Raw genomic sequence first — 22,047 nt, 5'->3', positions numbered from 1 at the left:
ATATATTTGTACCACAACGTTGCTCCACACGTCACATGTTATGGTTACATAACATTTATGTGAGGAGTACTACAAAAGATTGAAGAGCTGAACAACACTCAACAACATCATGAATATGTAAACGCTTGCGTGTACTCAGAATGTAAAATTTATCTAGGCATACAAAGTATATGTGTAATATATTGCAATGTGTGCGCGCGTGTGTGCGCGCGCGTGTGTGTGTTTGTGTGCGTGTCTGTGAGTGTGTGAAGTGAAATTACGAAACGAAACACATTTTCAGTAGACAAAAAAAATGTGAAACCATTAATGAATAATGATTAATGGGAAATTAAGTATGAGCTAGCAAACATCATCTAGGTAAGATTTTTTTTTAATATTATCAAGCTTATAAGCACGTAATTATCTGCAACAACAACAATCCCTTTCACACAAAAATTATGTTGCATTGCTTCAGGTGTAAAGCATACAAAAGCAACGTCAGTGTTGAATCAGAAACATTCTCATCAAAATCTAGAAGCACCACCACTGTCGCCGAGCCCTCGAAGTCAATAGCTCCTCTCACAACCAAATGATCCAAAACCATCACTGTAAAGCTCACTCAAACTGTCTACAGACGATATTTAAAAAATTAGTAGCAATCATGGCTCGATCAACGAACCTCAACAAACCACCTACAACGAAAGCTGTTGAGACAAAAATTAACAATCAACACCATCTTTTTCACGCACTAAATGTTAACGTTTTGACGAATAAAATAAATTTTGATGTAAAAAGCCAATCATCATTTCACCTTGAACTTATCCATCTGAATATAAGAAGTCTTGTCAATAAATCAGACAATTTGTGTGATTACATCACTGAATTCAACACAACTTCTGACGTCATTGCCGTTCCAGAAACTCGGTTGAAAGATAACCTACTCCGCCTAATTATTTTTGCAGATTATGAGTTTTGTAGCTAAAAACCGTTTAATTGGTAAAGGCGAAGGCGTTAGTATGTACATTAAAAACTCCATTAATTATAAATTACACGAGGACTTTTTGTTGAATTATTACTGAATTAAACCGCAAAAAATATTTTATTGCTTCTTATCTACCGGTCACGCCATCTAGCAGAGTTAAAAATTTCTTAAAAGTTCGCCAGAGGCCCATATATATACACTTAAATTCGTATTTTTTAATCTAAACTCTGGTAATGTTTGTTGTTTCGTGCATATAACAATGTAATAAATGAATTTAACGGCATTGCATAACATAAAGTGCCTCAATTTATTTATATATTTTGTGTTGGGCTGTGGTTGAGCTACAGAAAAGGAAAGGGAGTGGTGCGTCTCAAATGATGGTCGGAGCGTCTCAAATGTGGTCGGGGAATCTCAAAGTGGTCTCATATGATGGTCGGTGCGTCCAGTCGGAAAGTCTCAGATTATTCTGAGGTACTCCATAAAGTTGGAGTTTATGCGAGCAAATTTATAGTTTATATAAAAAATTTATACATAACAAGAAAAACTGCAACGACTACTTAAATTCGCACACTGTTTTTTTACAATAATTTACCGTACATATATATACATATATATATATGTGTGTGTGTGTTTGTGTGTGTGTGTGTGTGTGTGTGTGTGTGTGTGTGTGTGTGTGTGTGTGTGTGTGTGTGTGTGTGTGTGTGTGTGTATGAATTAGAAGCAATCTACAATATGCATTAGTAAATGTTCGCACTTTTTAGACTAGGATATGTGAAAAGTTTGAGACGTTTGAAGAAGAACGTAAACAATAACACAGGCACGCAGGCAGGTATGCAAGCATTCACGTTCAAATACACGCACAACATAATGCATGCATACATACACACACTGAGTCTACAAATATCATTGCTGTAATCTTTCGACAATTAAAATCTGCGCAAGAATTAAATAATGTACGTGTTAAAAATATACGAATTAAAAAAATAAAAATTGTATGCTTTTAGAGATGGGAGGTAATGATATTAAAAATTTGTGACAAGATCGTCAGTGTCAACGCCATCTTTACCAGTCCTCACATTACAAGATTTTAACTTGCCACCACCTAGAATGTTCTTCTTATTTTCTGCCGCCCCTGTTGATGATAGGGGTTGTTTTTTGAATCGCACAATTGGTACGGAGCAGTTGTTCGAATGTCTCAAAATAAAATTGTACTCAGTTCGGTTGCAGCAACAACAGTGTGAATTGTTGTAGCAGCATTTACATTTTAGCATCCGGTATAATGTCTGTCTAAATCTTTTACCGGTTACACAATAGAGAAAGAAGTTGGCGGAATGATTAACGTAAAAGATCTGATTAACGATCGGTTTGGCGAGGTTGTAGATGGAAGTAGTTCTTCCACCAGCATCTTGCCAGTATGGTTTTCCGATAAGCATGATGAGACTAGGTATGTTACAGACAACGAAACAGATGGAAGCGGTCAGGCAGAGGATGGTCATCTGCAGAACTGTGCTCTGCTCACTTTCAGATGGGATCTTGTTCTTGTTAGATTTGAGATGTAATAATTTTCGAACTATGAAAAAGTTGCAGATGACGATGACGATTGAAGGGATGAAACTGACCAGAGTTGAGGCTATCCACGGCCGGACGTATCTGACAGATGAACAGAATGAACATTTTTAATTAATGAATGGAATGCAATCGGGAGAAAATTAAAAAAATGATTTGGGCATATTTAATCATACAAATTAAACGATACAAAAAATATCAACCTTTCAAAATATCTATACTCCTTAGTTGGACTGCCACAGTTAGATAGTAGGATCGTTTCATTAAAAACCATTTGTACTGTTCTGTTTAAAAAAACTTCGGTAGATGTATTAGTGGTAAAGTTTTCAGAATGGCTAGCATTAACACCATTATAAAAACTTACGTTAGAAACTAAATGTTCAACCACTTTGTACTCAGCTCCTCTGGTCCAAATTACGTGTAAATTTTTCACCAAAGCCAAGAAGAAAATCAGCATTACATTATAATTAGCGCTAACCGGTGTGTGCGTGAACGATTCGACAAACGGGAAGCAAACAGCCATCAGGCGATCAATGGTAAATGAGATGCAAATCCAGATAGAGGCATCTCCACTCGTGTAAAACGTTAACTTTTCTAATTTGCACGTGTTAGGACTGATTTCTTTGAAAACGAGGATGCCAGAGTACTCCAGCCATTCAGGCACCATGCCAGAGATCAGAGCAAAAACATCGGCCAACGCCATCCAGCAGAGATACAAACACGTCGATGTTCCTCGCATGATGGGCTGCCTCATTACGAGAAGGATGAGAATGTTGCCTATTATGCCGATAGTGAATAAACATGGACCGAAAATAATCCAAAAGTTTCTGGCTACTTTTGAAGGAGAATCGTCGATGGCCATTGTTGTTGTAGTGGTTGTCATGTTCGTTTGGTCAGTCGGTTGATTGGTTGGTTGGTTAGATGCCGTTTTTTGATGTAGTCAGTTGCTTTGCTACCTGCTTTATTTTAATTTCAGCGTTGCAAACTCGTAGCTGTTGGTGAACGAGTTCATGGTGCTAACAGTAGTTATTAATATTGTCAATTTTTCTGAAGACATATTTAGCTACTGATCACTGAACGTAAATTTTTTAATGTAACAATATTACGTCTGCGTCTCAATACGTATGTTGATGTTGTAGTGGTGTAATTTGTCGGCCGGTTCCTTTGTGTTGTATTTACTCGGTTTATGCAAACAGACGAACAAGCAGTACACATCTGTTATATTATTTGTAGTAAATACAAATTTAAAAAGCTTATTAAAATTGATAAAAATTGCATTGCATTTAATAAATATTAGTCATCACTTTATTGTTTATGGTAGAAAAATTGTAGATAAAATTTATTGCTAATGTTCGTTATACAGTATTAGAACAGAATTTGGTGATTATCGTGTTATCTTTTTAACTACTTTATAAGTTATCATTATCTACTTAATCTATAAACTACATTAAATACGTAAACTTATCTTTTTATGAAGAGCTCTAATTAATTGAACGAACGAAACCTTAATATAAGATTAGCTCTAATCTTTTATTTTAAATATCTCACGTACCACACTCTACATTACAAATATTTATGTTAACAACCTTTCTAATTAGTAACCAGCCAATTAATTCACGCATCCTTCTCTTGCCTTATAATCCTAGATTAAATTATTACATTAGGTAACTTACACATATAAATAGTATTACTAACCAATGCTAACTAAATAATGAATAACATCTCTAAACGTTATATATATATATATGTCCGTGTTTGTGTGCGTGTATGTGCGTCTACATACTCTACTCACGTGCATTTTTATCTCTTACGTTGTGTGTTATTCACACACATATTTACCGTAGTATTACGCTGTATGATGCACGTACGTAGTAGTTCATAACACCAGATACTATCTATTATTGCATTCATCGTGCTCTGTCTCTATCTGCTCATAGTAGTATTTGTATGTAGCTAGAACGAGAATATGTTTAACTCATGCTCATGTGACCACCTAAATGCATCACAGATACATATACACAGTACATATCTATATAAATTTGTATGTATAGGCTACAATATACATAAATTCGACCATTAAACCTTATCACATATATTCAGTATCTATATATTCATTGATTCCCAATTTAAATGACCCCTTTGATAAATTTTAAAACATTGTTCAGGCAGACAAAATTTTTCTTAAAACTCGAATCTAATCTAAAACAATAGGCGACTGACGAACTATGGTTAAAAAGAGATGGATGTCGGTGTGCGTGTGTGTTTGAATGAGTGGGTGTACGACTGTACGTGTGTGTGTTTGTGTTTGTGTGTGTGTGTTTGTTTGGCCTGTGTAGTGTGTGAGAATAGTTTGAATATAAAAAAGCTTGATAGAACATCTGTATTAAATTAACAAAATCGGTACACTGTGTGAATTTGTTAGCACGAATAAGCTGTTAGACGTATTTACAACTGCATCTGCATCTACAAACGCATCCCCTATTAATGTGTTAATTAGAGTTAATGAATGATGATTGATGAAAAAACTACAAACCATAGAATTTGAAATAATTGCTAAATAATGTTGTTATCCATTGAAGAGCCTTGATCAATTTTTTTCCTAATTTGTAATATGCCATTTTAACCAACAACTGGCAGTTTTTCAATACATTTTTTAAAAGTGTGTGCGTGGTGTGTGCGTGTGTGTGTGTGAATGCCACGCCATGTACAGGCACAAATATTTAGTACGTGTAAGTACCGCAAGAAACGTACATGTATGTGTGTTTGTGTGTGTGTGTGTGTTTATTTCAATTCTTTGTTTACATTTCTCATCAAGGAAATTGAATATGCAAAAAAAGGTGAAACGCATTCATCCTGCCATTAGCTATCAATCCATCAATGCACTCATACATCTACCTAATCATTCACTCATCTACACACACGTACTATACGTTTCTAATATATGTATGCTTGCATGTATATATAATTATATATATATATATATATATATATATATATATATATATTAATAAATTAATTTTAATAAATGAATAAATTAATAATAAAATTTCTAATTATTTTAGACTGCATTTTTCATATATACATTTAAATAAAAGCTTTTTTCGGTAACCTTTGTTACGGCAATGAAGTCTACAATAATATATATATATATATATATATATATATATATATATATATATATATATATAATCAATTAATATATTAAACATTAATAAACTATTATATATTATAATTATTTGTTTAAAGATTTATTATTGTATTGGTATGCATACACATAGTATATGAGAATTTACACACATAGGCATAAAATATACACATGTCTAACAAATTTTTATATAAACTTTCTTTAAACTTTGACCTGGTTCAACAGTTTGATCAAAGATATGTACTTCTTGTTCGTTGTTAAATTGTTAAAACAAATTTCATTATCGTAGTTTAAATTATCATAAATTTGATATCACCATAGCCGTTAGAAACGCTACCGTCAGCCGTTTCATCGAACGTAAATTGACATGTTGATGAATTTTTGTCATACCACGAATTTCTAATTCCTTCAGCCTTTCAACAAGCGCTTTTGATCGGTTGAAGTGAATATTTTTCAATTTTTTTTAAAGATATAGAAATCAACATCTCAAAGCTATAGACACTTGAGCTTTACGATTGCTTGATGTGAGTTCTTATTACAAGAGAAATGCTTTATTGTTATGTTCATCCGTGTATTTATGCGTACAATCTTAAATAATAAAATAGTAGAGAATTTAAACATATATGATAATCTTTAGGTTAAAACAGGCATTTTTATTTACTGCATGCGTTCGCTTCCATCCTTGCACACCTGCCTGTGAGCGTATGAATGAATATTGAATATGGCTGTTTGATTGAATTGCGTTATGAGTAACAGTTATTCACCACCATCACCATATGTGTGTTTACCAATTTAACCTATTCATAACAACAAGCATACAATATAACTTCTTTACTCAAAATACACAATGATATCCTTCGCTCTAGTGACAATATTAATCTTACTCTTCTTGCTCTTGACTTTCCCTCTGCCCTTGATACTGTTGATCATACTATTCTCTTAAGGCTGCTAGATCTTTCTTTTAATATTGCTGATTATTGTCTATCTTGGTTTTTTTTTATCTCTGTAATCGTTTTTCTCCTGTTGTTCTCAATAACTCTACTTCTAAACTTCTAACTCCTCTACTCTTACTTTTGGGGTACCTGAGGGTTTTATCCTTGGCCCTCTTTTATTTATACTCTATACCTCTGAACTACCTCGTATTATTAATAACTTTTTTCACTAGTCAACTATATGCTGATGATTCTTATATTTATTCTTCTTTTCCTCCATCTAATCTTCATAATCTATTTCTATGTCTTTCTTCAATTATCGCTTGGTCTGACTCTATGTGTCTTAAACTTAATCCTTCTAAATTTGAAATAATTTGTTTTAATAAATCTAATCACTCTATTACTATTCCTCCTATTATCTTACGTGATTCCACAACTCTTGACGTTTCTCACAAGTTTCATAGTCTAGGCTTTATCTTCGATTCTAGTATGCCTCTTTCTTCTCAGATTAATAGTGTTGCTAGAAGTTTTATCTACGTATCTTTTATCTACGTAAAATAAAAAAACTTTTGCTTTTTCTTGATGATCCTACTCTTCTCCTTCTTGTTACTTCGTTAGTTTTATATAGGATTGATTATTGTAATTCGCTCTACTATGGTCTTCCTGATTCTACAGTCTATCCCTTAAGCAAAGCTTTTAACTCAGCTGCTCGTCTAATTGCTCGTGCCCCCTTTTTTCTCATATATCACCATATCTTGTTCTCCTGTACTGGCTTCCTATAAAATATAGAATAATTTTTAAAATTTGCACATTTATGTATAAGTCTCAATCTAAATTATTTCCTAAGTACTTATCAGATAAACGTTTCGGTATAAGATCGTCTTGTTCTCGCTTCTTCTTAACTCGTGTTAAACACTCCTTTACTAAATCTGCTTTTGCTTTTTCTGGCCATTTTCTCTAGAACTGTCTACCTACTTCTCTGACTACTTCTCCATCACTTACCAAGTTCAGAGCGGATCTCAAGACCCATCTGTTTGCAAATTAATTGAGGAGCGCTGTTGAACATCGCGGAAATAGCGCTTTACAAGCTAATTGATTGATTGATTGATCGAATTGATTGAATATGTATTAAAACTTAGCATTAATATTTGTTACTTTAATATTTTTTGACTATTTGAAGTTTTATCATGAATACCATTTTTTAAGAACCCGTTAACCAAATGGAAAATATCTTTACAAATCAAAGAAATGCAATTGATGAAATATAGGTGCCAAATTTATAAATTATAAACCAAAATATAACTTTTAAAAGGTTGCATCATTAAACAATAAAGAACATGGTATTTATCCAATGCATAAAAAATTGTCACAAAAAAATTATCTTAACGGAAATTGTTTATTATTATGCATTTTGTAAGTAATAATTTTATTTTATGTGGTAAAGATGAATGAGAATATTTAATCTTGGTAAAGTAAGTGATTGGATGTTTCATGTCAAGATCAAAAATTATGACGCTGATTGATAATCAACAAATTATCGTAGTTGAAATAACATGTCTTGCCACAAAAATATCTTGATTATTATGGAATTTCTAAAGTATATACAAATGCTGCCACACTGCCACATGATTGTGTAAATGTAAAGTTTTTCCAGAAGATGTTATGACCATGGATATATCCATGGCTATGACTGGTCCTGCGTTTTGTTGCTATGGCCGGGTTCGAATTCTAAATGATTACCACCCATCAAGTAGTATCAACTACCTCAGAACAACTTAATAATGCGCATAAAGAGAAAATAAATTAATACGAGTAAATGCTACTTTACTTTATCCTTTTTTAAATACAAATCTTTCATCTGTAAAATGTAGCTTTGAAACCACATATATATCAAATGAGATAATTGAAACGGTTCTAATGTGAATAGTTATCGTTACTAAAATATACTCATTACACATCTCTCTTGTGTTTTCAGGTGTTTATTAAAGTCCATCAGTCGTCCTGCTCCCTGTTCTTGCGTGACTTTTCCTAAAAGTTCGCTGAAGTCAGACTGTCTCAAACTTGCTTCCAAATTTGAACCAAAATGATTACTTATTTACCGTTAAAGCAGCTGCTTTTGCAATTTGTTTTTGTCTGCTTGTTCGGGATTTATGGATTTTTCATGTTTTTGTTTAATCTGATAAAAAACGGACCCGGGTCTCTTTGCAACAAGGCGCGCTCGGATCGACCTGAGGTGTTGACCAACAATGAATATGGAGAACACAAGTATGTTCTTCTTAAGGTTGGCTCTCAATCTTTCTTTTATTAGTTTATTTAAATTAATTAATTAATTAATATCATATTGAAGACTGATATTCAATGGTTTGCTTTTGCTTTTTGCCTGATGTTTATCATGAGATATTCATAATTCATATTACTGTTGTTGAGAATTGACTATTGAGACATTTATAGATTTGAATACATAAATTATGTTAATTATTTTATTTGGAAATTATGTTATTTATTATATATATTATATATTGATTCTCTAATGCTAATCTAATGTTTAATGTTTAGTCATAATGTTAACAATTTAACATCATAGTAATAAGTAATTGTAGTGTAATGTAATTGATGTAGTGACATCTACTTTTCTTATTTTTATGTAGATGTATTTTCCCTATAATCATTTACAAAATAACTCATATTTATCTACTACTTTTTATTAATTACCAATCAAGTTGTCAATGACATGGTTTGTTTTAGTCATTTTATTTATTTACTTGACATGTGTAAAAACTGATTCAACAGAAGAGCAGGATGAAACTGCATTGTGTGGTCAGTGGCCCAGTAAATGGACCTCTGCTTCTCTTTGTTCATGGCTTTCCTGAGTTCTGGTACTCTTGGAGACATCAAATCAAAAAGTTCATGAAAACTCACAGGTTTAAATTGGTTAAATTGATTTAGATGAAATTATTGTCGTCACTAAATATAATGCATTAGGCTTTTTTATTTATATAAAATATGTAGATAGATTTTATAATATAATAAGTACATTTATACATACATACATAATGTGCAGAGTTGTAGCAATTGATATGAGAGGTTATGGTGAGTCGGACAAGCCACATGGAATATTAAACTTCACCATAGATAAGCTAGTAGCTGATCTAATTGAACTCATTAATGAACTTGGTTATTATATGTTGTTGTATTTTCCATATTAATTTATTGCCTTTCATTGGTTATATGAACATTTATTTACATGATAAAAAAATTTTATATATAAGAAAATGAATCAAAAATCTTATAATCCTTGCCAATATTGTACCAGGTTATAAAGAATGTTCATTGGTGGCCCATGATTGGGGAGGAGCAGTTGCCTGGTGTGCAGCTGCCCACCACCCTGACATCATCAAACAGCTGATCATTCTCAACTGCCCTCATCCACTTGCTTTCAGGATGCACATAAAAAGCTCTTTTGGTCAACTCTTCAAGTCATGGTATATAATAACTTTTTAATGATATGAATGAATAAAACAAAAATAAGTAATTTAATAATAGAGTTAGAAACCAGTCAAGTGTGATATCCTATCAAACGAATGAACATTACTAGTTTTCACTAGTTAACTATAAAATGCTGTTTCATGTGCTATTCTTTAGTGACCAGATTTGAGTGCAAAGAAAGTCATGTCTACCATATGCCTAAACCACAATCGTCCACATCTGTGCATTATGTAAATGTCAAATGGTGCCATGTATGCTAATAATCTATTATTTAATTGATGATTGGAACATATTAAAAGATAATATCATCTGATTGACAAAATAATGACAATGACATCAAGACAGAAATTGTAATAAAATTAGCATTAATTACATTACTTACTACTGTTGCCAACATGCTACATTAAATGTTTGCAGGTACATGTTTTTCTTCCAGCTTCCATTACTTCCTATTGTCTCCCTTCAGATGAACGACCTCTCATTTATTGAGGATATATTAACTAAGAAGCCGTTTGGCTGTCATGCTGGAGCTTTCACTGGGGAAGATATAGAGGCTTTCAAGTACACATTTGCTGAGTACAGTTAGTTCTTTAATTGTTTTCTGGTAAATTTGCTGATGAAATGATTAAAGAGATGAGCTTTGTTTGACAAATGCAACAAATTTGGTTACTTAATATAATATTAATACTGCTGTTGACAAATACAGGTGATTTATGCGGACCCGTCAATTACTACAGAGCAGCCATGCGCTACAGTTCATTGAGTCTCGAACCTCTGAATAAAATAAAAGTACCAACCCTTATCATTTGGGGCACTGAGGATCAAGCACTTGACACTGAACTTGCAGACAAGTCGAAAGAGTTTTGTGATTTGTGCATTGTGAAGTACGTAGAGGGGGCAAGTCACTGGGTCCAGCAAGACAATCCAGATGATGTCAATTCACTGATTGAATGCTTCTTGAATGATCTTGACACCATCAAGAAGAGAGATTGAAAGAATTTTCCATTTATTTTCAAGTAGTCCTACCAGTTCGCTATATTTTGCTATTGCTTGTATTAATTACTATTGTTACATAGACGTTGGTATAAGTGATTAGAATGAAACTTACGGCTGGCTAATCAATAGCATTCTTATTGCAACGTGTTTATCAATGACAGACGTTGCTGTCGTCAGTTTCTTTGCGTGTCTTTGTTATTTGTAAACCGATCTTTATCAGAATCAAAATTTCGGGTCATGTCCTCTCTATTAGTCCTTTGTAACGTCATTGTCATTAATATCTTTTGTTGTTGTGTATCTCAGAGTATTATAATCATACATAATGAAATATCTTTTTCAATTAAATTTATTTTTTAAAGTTATCACCTTAAATTTGGAAACCGTTTATTAACCATTGTTTAGACGGTATTAAATTACATATTTTATATGTAATTTATGGCTATTTGATATATAATCTGAAATAATTATGTTGAATAACTTTTATTTGAAAGACTTAGAATATATATTACTTTCACAACTTGATAGTCACTGATTTCTAAATTTGATTTGTTTTTTCTAATGTGATATGGTTATTAATCTTTCTTCACAATTGTTTCTTTTTAAATTTGAGACACGGCTGCATAATTTTTACCTCATTGCTGATTGTGTCATTTGTTGAATACTTTGCTATATACAATTTATAACTTTTTGTTCACGTTTTTTGAGAAATGCTTTTAATAAATAAATTAGCGGTGTTAAAAAATAACCGATCATCATTTACTGGAAATACATTTAAAAATCAGTTTTCAGACTTATCGCAAGGTGCAAAAATTTAAAACAATCGCGTAAAACGTAATTTAAGAGTTACATAGTCAAAGACTGTTGGCTCGTTTTAAACATTTTTCTGCGGTTTCATTTAAAATTTACTTTATTTTGGTAATTTTTGGAAAACTGTTGAAAACGTTCTACAATTTTCCTTTATCAATTGTATAGATAATATGTTTATTTTATCAAATGCTTGAATAATGAAATATAACAAAAATAAAATTAAAAATAAGTATATGTACAAATGAAGACGAAGATGCGTCTAAGTGTGTTGCGTACGTGAACTGAGCACGTATATGATGCTTACATTAATTTATTACGTTCACAACTAATACAAATATGTACAAATAAACAAAAACGTAATAAGAAATAATGAATATGTATATGTATTGGACATCTTAAATGATGTGCTGAATGATGGGTTAATGAGTATATAAACGAATAATACAATAAAATATAAAGTTACGTAGGAAAAATCTGTTAGAGGACAAAAATCTTAAAATTAATTCATCCAGATTAATGAGTGCAGGTTCGTGTGATTTCAATTGACAAACAATTCCCAATTTTTACATCCATTTTATAGTTAATTCGTTAATGTAATTAATCAGGTAATAGAACATTGAATGAATGAATAATGAAGGTCTGCCTTTAATTTTCGGCTAACTTTTTCTAAGTGCAAGGAAAATATATAATGGCGTTGAAACTTGTGTACAAAAAATGTTACGATCAACTTTCTACATGTGCTCAATACTGTTTGTAACAACATAATAAATGATGAATAGTAAACAACGAGTGTGACAATAAGGAATAATAATAGGAATAATAATGAAAAAATAATAATAAGAAGGAATAATCATAGCAACCGAAATACTCCAGTTCGTACAAAAATACACTACAGATAACCGCAACCAATCCAATCAATCAAACAACCAGTAAAGTGAAAGATCAATCAATCAGCTAAGTAATTGATCAATCGACCAATCACCCAACCAATAAGGATATAGTTGAACTATACTGCAGTAGAAGATTTTAATATGGATGTTACTAAGCAACGTGACGTCATAAATATTTAAATGATGGATGGTTGGAAGATAAACAGACACTGAATGGATAGAGAAAATTGATTGATGGATAAAAAAATGAATGAATGAATAAATGAATGAATAAATGAATGAATGAATGAAAGTACAGACAAACTAATAAAATATCAGCACATCATCCGATCATTTTATATATTGTCATTGTTATTGGACATTTACAATTCAATTTAATTTAACTGAACGGAGCGACTATTTTTAAATTACAGAAAGCGTAGAACGTAACGGAAATGAAATGAAATAAATAAAAAATGGAATAAATAGGAAGAAAGCAATTTTGTGGTACTGATGAAAAATAAAATTTAAATACTATAAATAATCACGACATATCAGAAGTTAATTCACACAAATTAAAAAAAAATTGAAAAATAATTTAATTTACAACTAGGAAAAAGTAAAAAAGAAAATGCCTAAATCAACGAACATTTAGAGTTTACAAATGAACGAAAAATCAAACAATGGTATATGAGAAAGAAACATTGATTAATGGATACAAAACAACATCATGCTATCTATCATACATGATATGCAATCTGATACTTTCAAAGAGTCTACAGACAAACTATCAGACAACAGACAAATGAACAAGCAAAAAAAATCAGATAGACAGACGCATATCTTTGTGCATAATAACCCTATTGTACAAGAGTATTTCACAAACATGAAATCATGCCTACCAAAAAATTACAACAACGTATAATATAGTAGCAATATTATTGTAAATAATTTGCTGCAAACGCGCGCTCAAACACGAGTATGCGTTTGCGCGTGAACTGCTAAAAATTTTTTTACAAAAACTCGAAATCTAAAAAAAAGTATAAATAATATGTGACACGTATTGAAATAATAAAATAATTGAAAATTAAATAAAAATATCAAGCGTCTATGTCAGCAAGCATATTTGTTGTTTTTGTTGATGTTGTTGTAGGAATTGACGAGGAAGATAACGTTGTTGTTACTTTCGCTGATGATGGTGAAGATGTAAAAGATGGTCTTGTAGTTGTATTGTCTGCGTAGTTTGTTAAGACAGTTGAAACGGACGTTAAAGAATTGGATGAATTTCTAGCAGTTGCTAGTGTTATTACAGTCTGATTGGTTGTCGATGATGTTGTTGATGTGCACTTAGCATGAGGATTGTTTGCATTCCTTGTCGCATTAGTTGACGTTTGATGTTTTTTTGTCGAAGTCCCACCTTCATCTTTAACGATGTCATCATCTTGAACGCAATTGTTAGTGCTATTTCCGTTGGTAGCCAAATCTCTGTTATTATCGTCTGCCAGATTCTTCTCCAGGTTGCTGAGTTGGGCCCTGAGAGATTTGTTATCTTTGGTTAGCCAATCTATTTCCTGTCCCAGTGTGTCCATGCATTCCTGCAATTATTTAAATAAATAAATAACTAAATAAATAAAAAAACATTATTTTTCTTCATCATATGATAAACATCATTGCCAACATCATATAAAAATTTTCATAAGATGGCCAACATGAATTCTACATCCATAATAGGAAATAACAAATGTTACATAGTCATTATATTAATCCACGTCATCCTCATCATCTTCATCATCATCTTCATCATCAAATTCAATCAACATCGTCACTATCATCATCGCTCTGCAGCAACCTTAAGTTTAATATTTTTCAAGAGTGTGTCCTCGACAAGAGCTTGCAGCTTCCTGTTGATTTCAATAGAGAGTGCCATGGACATGGAGCCATCAGTGTGGTTGGAGCCGAAAATGGATGCCATTGTTGTACCACCCTTGCTAGCAAGCAGGGCCTGTGTATGTGTGCGAGTGTATGTGTATGTCTGTCTGTGTGCATGTGTGTGTCTGTGTGTGTGTGGTGTGTGTGGTTTAATTAGAAAGTTGAAGTGAACAAATATAACGCACGTTAGAGATATGTATGAATTGACTGGGTGGGTGCTTGTGGTAAGATGATCGGTTTGATGGATGTGTGTGAGAAAATATCTGTGGTTTCAATGTTTTTTGTTCAAGCAACTCAACTCACTTTATTCCTGTCCGAAGACTCTGGCACCAAAGATGCTGCATCGACTCTTATTGCATATTCCCTAATTATCCTTAAATAATAATAATTAACAAATGAAAATTGATAAGGTAACGCAATTTTAAATAGTAAATAATCTCTGGAAACACTTTTATATATACAGCATAGTGATGTTTTAAAAACTAGTATACTGGCAAAAAATAATAATACAGCGAGATTAGGTTTATTCTTAAATGGATCTCCAAGTAGAAATTTAAAAGAATGTTAGAAATGGCAAATACTTGGATTTTCTATGCAATTCCTCAGTCAGCTGTGCCACATGTTCCTTCAAGAACTCAATTCTTCCAGCCTTCCTCCTCAGATGTTGTTGCAGTTGCTGGATCCTTTCATCGACACTGTTCTCAACGTTATTAAAATTTGCTGGCTGCTGTAACTGCTGCTGCTGCTGTGATGTTGATGGTGCTGCTGTTGTCGATGTGGTTGCCGTTGTTGCTGGGTTCGTCAGTGATGTTGACTTGCTTGTTGACGAATTATCCTGCTGCTGCTGTAGTTTGATTAAGCAACTCCAGTCGTGAATTTTAAATAATAACTCCAAAGAACAAAAGTCGCTACAGGTAATATACCAATGTATCAAGAAATAAAACCATAGATAAGTGATAAAGCAAAACTACCACTTGAGAATAAATCATTCACTTAGCACTTCACAGGCGAAAATTATGCATAACAAGACTAAAACTAGAATTCTAGGTTGCCAAATCACCTCATTAGAAGTCCCATGCTTAGAATGATTTGATTGGACGATAGGTGGAGAAGAAACCGTTTGATTGGCAGTTATGGCATCCAATGAAAGTGAAGACCCACCATGAGAACGCCAGGAGCACAAAGAGTTGTTGTCCCTATCCCCAAGTTTGCCATTTTGTGAAAATTCTTCAGCTCCATTTATAGGCCTTCGACTTTGCAACTGTCTTCTTAAGTCCTGTTATGTCACATTCAACCTTCTATTCATTATGTTATAACTGTATAATTTTTTTTTTTTTTATTATTCTTTAAAAATCAGGATCTGACAGACGCAGAAACTGTAACAACATGCAAGGCAGTGAAACAAAATTAAACAAATAAGTGAGAAAATAAATACAAAAAGTGAGGAAGATAAATGATAAAACATGAAAAATAAAATATGCTAGAATAAAATAAATAATAATAAGACAAATAGAAGAAAAGTAATTGACGATGGAATATAAAAAGAGGTAACGGCAAATTAATAGACTAGATGATGACTTAGTGTATATCATAAATCAATTAAGACAAAAATTACTCACTCTGATGATGAATGAATGGATAGATGAATGAATGCATAGATTACTAGCTAAATAACTAAAGTAACCTTAATGATTGCATTGTGCTTTCTAGTGCTTATCTTCATGTCATCCTCAATCTCCTTCAATTTCAAATTCAGAGCCTCGACTGCAAAATAAAAAAAATAATCATAACAATAACTTTTTACAACCGTTAATAGAATTATAATAATTTTATTTTTGATAATATAAACGCAACGACATCATCATCACCGACATCATCATCGTCATCGCCATCACCTTTTGCTTGGGATTCCTCCAGTTTCACTTTCAGTTCTTCTATCTGTGTCACATGATCAGAATTCAATCTCTCCTTTGCGATCATCTGAAATTATTGGATGGGGATGGCGAGGGTGATTTAGACCAAAAACAAGTGGAAAATAACAAGATATACATACAAGACAACACATTTTAACAAAATCAAAAAAGGAAAAAATAAAGGAGCTAATATAAAACATACAACATACACTTACAACTATATTTATACAGTTAGATAGAATAATATTAGCTAATTAAAAAATAAATAGACCATATTTGACAACAAAAATTACCAGACTCATTGGTTGGAAGTCAATTAATGAAAAAAAGTACAGAAATAAAAATTAGATAGACATCGCACATACCAGCTCTTTAACTTGTTCATCCAGTGAGGAACATTTCTCTTCAAGTAATGTCAAATTCTTTGTGGCAAATTCCAACTAGGTACAATTGCATGAAGACGATTATTAAAATAATTGAAATTCTGATGAGGACTGTGAAATCAATCAATCATACGGCCACTAAGCACATCACCACTAACTTCAACCTCCATCTTGTCACGCGATGCCTGCAATTCAGAATTGATTTGCGATAATTTGCTGTTGAACTTCAAGTTTTCATCCTCCCTCAACTTGCTTAGTGCCAGCTCATTGGTAAGGTCTGCATGGGATGACTCCAGTTCCGACAATCTGACAGTTGCTGTGCTCAGTTCTGACTTCAATCTGTTTATTTAGAAGTTGTTTTTCAATAAAAGTTTAATCCACACTGATGATAAGCTAGGGTAAAAATCATTTTATAGAGACAACTGTTTGTCCATATTTGGTGTGTATATTTTTCTAACAATTACAAATGTGTATTTGACCATAACTTTTCTTTATGAAAAGTTTTCATTTATAAAAACCGGTATGATTAAAATATATTTATATATAAAATATACCTATATGCAGATTGTGACGCACTGATTGCAAAAGCAATTTGAATAATAACGACCTAATACATATTCCTAATTGAGTCAATTAACTTTATACGATAATATTTACCGTCTGAATAAACAAATAATTGTTCAGTATATCAAATATGAACATTAAAAAAATGACAAAATTCGACCTTGCATAGTCATCTCCCATGTTCTGTAGCTCACTGATCTTATGCTGCAAGTCAGTGTTGTTCTCACGCTGCACAGTCAGTTGCTGATGTAATGAGGTCACCTCCTCTTGCTGAGTCTTGTGCTCCAGTTCCAAACAGTGGATCTGGTTGTGTGGTGGTTGTGTGGTTGGTTGGTTGGTCGAATTTTCGGATGAGTGAATGATTGGTATATTGATGGGGTGTGAGCGGCGGTAACAATTTGAAATAATAAGTAAAACTAGGTACTGAATTCTCATCCTAATACATAAACAATTAATCAACCAGACCATCTAAAGCAGCCAAAAAACAAACTCACAAGTTAATCAAAATGAACAACTGATCAATCAATAACCAACAAACAACCAACCAATCAACCAATCGATCAATCGATCAATCGATCAATCAATCAATCAATCAATCAATCAATCAATCAATCAATCAATCAATCAATCAATCAATCAATCAATCAATCAATCAACCAATCAATCAATCAATCAATCAATCAATCAATCAATCAACAAGCAATGAACAATCAAAAAATAAACCAGCCACCTTATCTTTGTACGTCTTCATTTCTGAAACAATTTCCTTCTGCTTCCAGAGCAAAGTCATCAGATCCTTCTTAATGGATTGGAAGGCTTGGCATAAATTAGTAACGTCGATTTTTGGTAGAGAGGCCAATTGCGCAATTGTTTGTTGAGGGAAAAGCTCCTGTTATGTGATTGTGTGTGCGTGTGTGTGTGATTATAATGTGTGTAACTGCGATGAGTGTGTGCGTGTGCGCCCCCGCACACGTGTATACAAAAGTGACAACCAACAACAAATAAAATATTCAACAACAGGTGAAAAAGTTTGCGTAAAAAAGAATTGTGGGAAAATAAATGTAACAACAATGAAGGTTGAATGTAGGAAATCATAAAAAATTTTAGATGAATAGAAGATAAAAGTTAAAAATTGGAAAAAAGATGACGTCACCTTAAGAACATTGAACATATTTCGAACTGTTTCTGATAGGATGGTAGCTTCATTCTTCAATTCATTCACCAAATTTGTGGAATCAGACAACTTTGTGACTGTCTCCTGTTTGTGTACATTAACGTGCGCATTAATTTTTAAGACAGGCTCAAATGTTCACACATATTTACATTTACAGTGCACACGAGACCTGCAGCCAATTATGTATATGTCTATTATCAACATTGGATCTGTCCTATATGCAGGTTCACTGCTTATTTTAAATTATTACCTAAGCTGCCACTTTACTAGCTACTTCATGTGAACATTTTTACAAGATTTTTCAACGTTTACAACTTTTTAACACAGGCATATAGATTTAAGGCCATCACAAGAAATGTATTCAACATAAAATATTATAAACAAAAACCTGTGTCCAGAAAAATAAACAAACCAATAGAAAAAATAGTTTCAACAAAATGTGATTAATATATATAATAATAAAAAAATGAAAACATATTTTCAAGTTCTGAAACTACAAAACAAAAAAACTAACCTTGTGGCTGTCTTGTTCTGTTTTCAATTTGTTCATGTGCCATTTTATCTTAACATCACAGGATGACTCAGCTTCCTTCAATTTCTCATTTTCTTTCTTTAACTGCAAGATTTCTGCTTTCTGCAACACACAAATCAACATTTGATTTGACTTTCAACTTTATAGCAATGCAATAAAATGCAATAATAAATAGTAAACAACTAAAGTGCGTACATAAAACATCAGAACAGCATTTAAAATGATGGAAGTTTTGATGTAAATTGAAGTACATTGCTGTTTTAACATACAACTTTGGAGAAAAAAAGGAATAAACTATCATCAATAAAGACAAAGGTTCAGTAAAGTTTGAGAAGTATCATGGCTGTGAGTTAATTTTAATAGGACAACAATTCATAATCGATAGACAAAAGTCGTTCATGGTTCATCCAGCAATCAACGACTATAAATTAGACATTCACTCAAAATTTATATTGATCCAATGAACAACTTTTATAAGTTAATAATTACATTTTTAGGATATGCCTCCAAAGAGTTAACCAAAGTGTCAACACAAGTTTTGAAAGTTGAACTTCATGATATTGCATGTGAAAAAAAACAGCATTTGATAAAAAAATAGACTTTGAATTTGAAAAAATTGATGCTGGTTATTGCACAGCACTGCAATTTAAACGTGAACATGTACTCTCTTCGGTTATTAATAATAAATCTCTATTACTCAATCATAATCAACACAGACAAATTTGCTAAAGGCAGTGTAGAAACAATCCTTTCCTATAGCAAAACCTGACACATTATCCTCACATCTATACTACCATCATCAGCAGCAGCATCAACATCATCACCTGGACATCACAGATATCAAATGCCCTCTTGTTCTCCTCCTTCATGACCTTCCACCTGGCCAGGGCAGTCTCCCTCTCCTTCGCCCACTCTTTCACTTTGTTCTCGGCTTTCTGCGCTCTCTCCAGCAACTCCATGTTTTTCTGTTCTGCCTGTGCAAATCTCACCACGACTTCATCCTTCTCTCTCCTTGCTTCATCCAGTTTCTTGTTCATCTTACAGGAAAAATGTTACAAAATATTAGCAAATAAAAAACCAATAAAATAATAATAATTGTTATAAATTACAGAAAGAAATAATAAAATATGAAATATAATATGTTAAAATTTACAATGAACAAGAATGAAACAACAAGCAAATGAAACAACAAGCAAATGAAACAACTAGTAAACGAAACAACAAAAAAACAAAACAGCAAAACATTCCCTTCCATATTAAGACTTACCAAATCTAGTTGCAGCAGATGGTCCTGACTGCTGTCAAAGTTGTCCTTCTTACATAATGTCAGCTGTCTCATCAACTTCTCTTTCAATTCTTCAAAACTTCGATCTTGCTCAATTAAGCGATCTTGTAACTATGGAAACCATAAGTTAATTTATATTAGTAGGTGTAATGTGTGTGTGAACCAACCCAAATCTTAAATACCATGACATGAAGCAATAAAAACATACATACATGAATTAACTTTTTATGTGATGCAAAAATGTATCTTTACTTAGGATATTACTAAATGTAATATTGTTATCAATATAAATGAATCAGACATGTGAATTATTCTAAACAACTGAAGCTCACTTCTTTTTGTTCCATCTCATGATTCTTGACCATCACATCAATTTTCCTTTCCAAGTTGATGTTAACAATCTCCAGGCTCTTTCTTTCCTCTGTAGTGTGATTTAATCTCATCATGAGGGCATTGTATTTTTTGGTTAGAGTTTCAAGATCTTTAACTGCTGTTGACTGAGCTGATAAATTGATAGATATGTCGCTTGATGATTCAGATACACTCATGTCAATATTGTTACCAGAGTTGTAAATGTTGGAGCTATGTAGAGTTGAAGCTGGTTCAGCCAAATTTCCTAACACAACTCTTTCCAGTTCATTCAACAAATCATCATCAGATGTACTGTCTCGATCCTGTTTGGCATCATTAGATTCTAAATTAACATCATCAAACTGGCTACTGTGCTTTGCATCATGCAGCAGAACATTCTCACATAAACTTGATGTTTTTTCTAATGCTTCATTATCTGAAAAAAATCGTGTTCCATTTTTAGATGTTGAATTACAAACCTGAAAGTTTAAATTAGCTGAACAAGATTTCAAGTTATCAGTTGAGGTCGAACTCATCATTAACTCAATGGTAATGTCGCTCATCAAGGCATCCTCATTGCAGTCACTAATTCGTCCTCCATGGTTGTTAACCCTTTTATATTGGTTGCCATCATCCAATAATGATGTATTTTGGTGGTTGATGCTTTTGTCATCGTGCATCAACTGCATTTGATCAATAATTTCATTGTTATCAAGTTCATCACTTTCATAATCTGGTCGATTTATTAATTTATTCTCTGAGAAGCTCAGTGTAGAGAGCACATCCCTGGACTGTTGGTCACATGAACCAAGCAAAGATTGTTCCATGTCATTATTATTGTGAAGCACTAATGCAGAAGATGACATTAATTTGCTATTAATTTAATTTATTATTTATAAAGTTTTATCACTAATTATATTTTAATTTTTAAAATGCAAAGTTAAATGAAAATTCAAAATCAAATTAATAAATCATATTTATCTCAACATCTATTTAATCTTAAGTTGTTTTAAAATATAAAAACCACTTTTATTTTAAAATTATAAATATTAAATTAAAATTAAAAAAACTTTATTGCTGAATGTTAAATTAAGTTTTTTAAATTTAAATTTGATTAAAAAAACCTTTTTTAAGTTGGTTAAATTAAAATTTTA

The 22,047-nt window shown here is 32.3% G+C and overlaps 3 protein-coding genes across 3 annotated transcripts; 1 reads left to right on the top strand and 2 right to left on the bottom strand.

Annotated features, from left to right (window-relative positions):
• Window positions 1-1,518: 1,518 nt before the first annotated feature.
• On the bottom strand, window positions 1,519-4,215 carry HELRODRAFT_191051 (hypothetical protein). Its single transcript, XM_009016179.1, has 3 exons — window positions 2,731-4,215; window positions 1,672-2,611; window positions 1,519-1,579 (listed from the first exon to the last, which is right to left on the bottom strand). Exons 1-2 carry the CDS (start codon window positions 3,408-3,410, stop codon window positions 1,984-1,986), a joined length of 1,308 nt encoding a protein of 435 aa, XP_009014427.1. The 5' UTR covers window positions 3,411-4,215; the 3' UTR covers window positions 1,519-1,579; window positions 1,672-1,983.
• A 4,550-nt stretch (window positions 4,216-8,765) lies between these two features.
• Window positions 8,766-11,083, top strand: HELRODRAFT_75829 (hypothetical protein; the record flags this gene model as incomplete). The annotated part of the gene is made up of 6 exons (XM_009016178.1): window positions 8,766-8,885; window positions 9,395-9,525; window positions 9,666-9,778; window positions 9,918-10,086; window positions 10,508-10,671; window positions 10,797-11,083. The coding sequence occupies 6 exons, from the start codon at window positions 8,766-8,768 to the stop codon at window positions 11,081-11,083; spliced, it is 984 nt and encodes a 327-aa protein (XP_009014426.1).
• A 514-nt stretch (window positions 11,084-11,597) lies between these two features.
• HELRODRAFT_191050 (hypothetical protein) lies at window positions 11,598-21,720 on the bottom strand (the record flags this gene model as incomplete). Its single annotated transcript, XM_009016177.1, has 18 exons — window positions 11,598-11,621; window positions 12,555-12,640; window positions 14,180-14,357; window positions 14,612-14,764; window positions 14,995-15,064; window positions 15,273-15,433; window positions 15,752-15,967; window positions 16,376-16,455; window positions 16,587-16,671; window positions 16,970-17,044; window positions 17,146-17,326; window positions 17,712-17,854; window positions 18,312-18,440; window positions 18,705-18,809; window positions 19,240-19,359; window positions 20,082-20,294; window positions 20,525-20,653; window positions 20,875-21,720. 18 exons carry the CDS (start codon window positions 21,718-21,720, stop codon window positions 11,598-11,600), a joined length of 2,994 nt encoding a protein of 997 aa, XP_009014425.1.
• Between the last annotated feature and the right edge of the window lie 327 nt (window positions 21,721-22,047).

This window comes from Helobdella robusta (genome assembly GCF_000326865.2).
Source record: "Helobdella robusta unplaced genomic scaffold HELROscaffold_17, whole genome shotgun sequence".
In the NCBI taxonomy this organism is placed as follows: domain Eukaryota; kingdom Metazoa; phylum Annelida; class Clitellata; order Rhynchobdellida; family Glossiphoniidae; genus Helobdella; species Helobdella robusta.
Note: the sequence above shows the minus strand (reverse complement) of the source record. Positions and strands in the feature narration are given on the sequence as shown.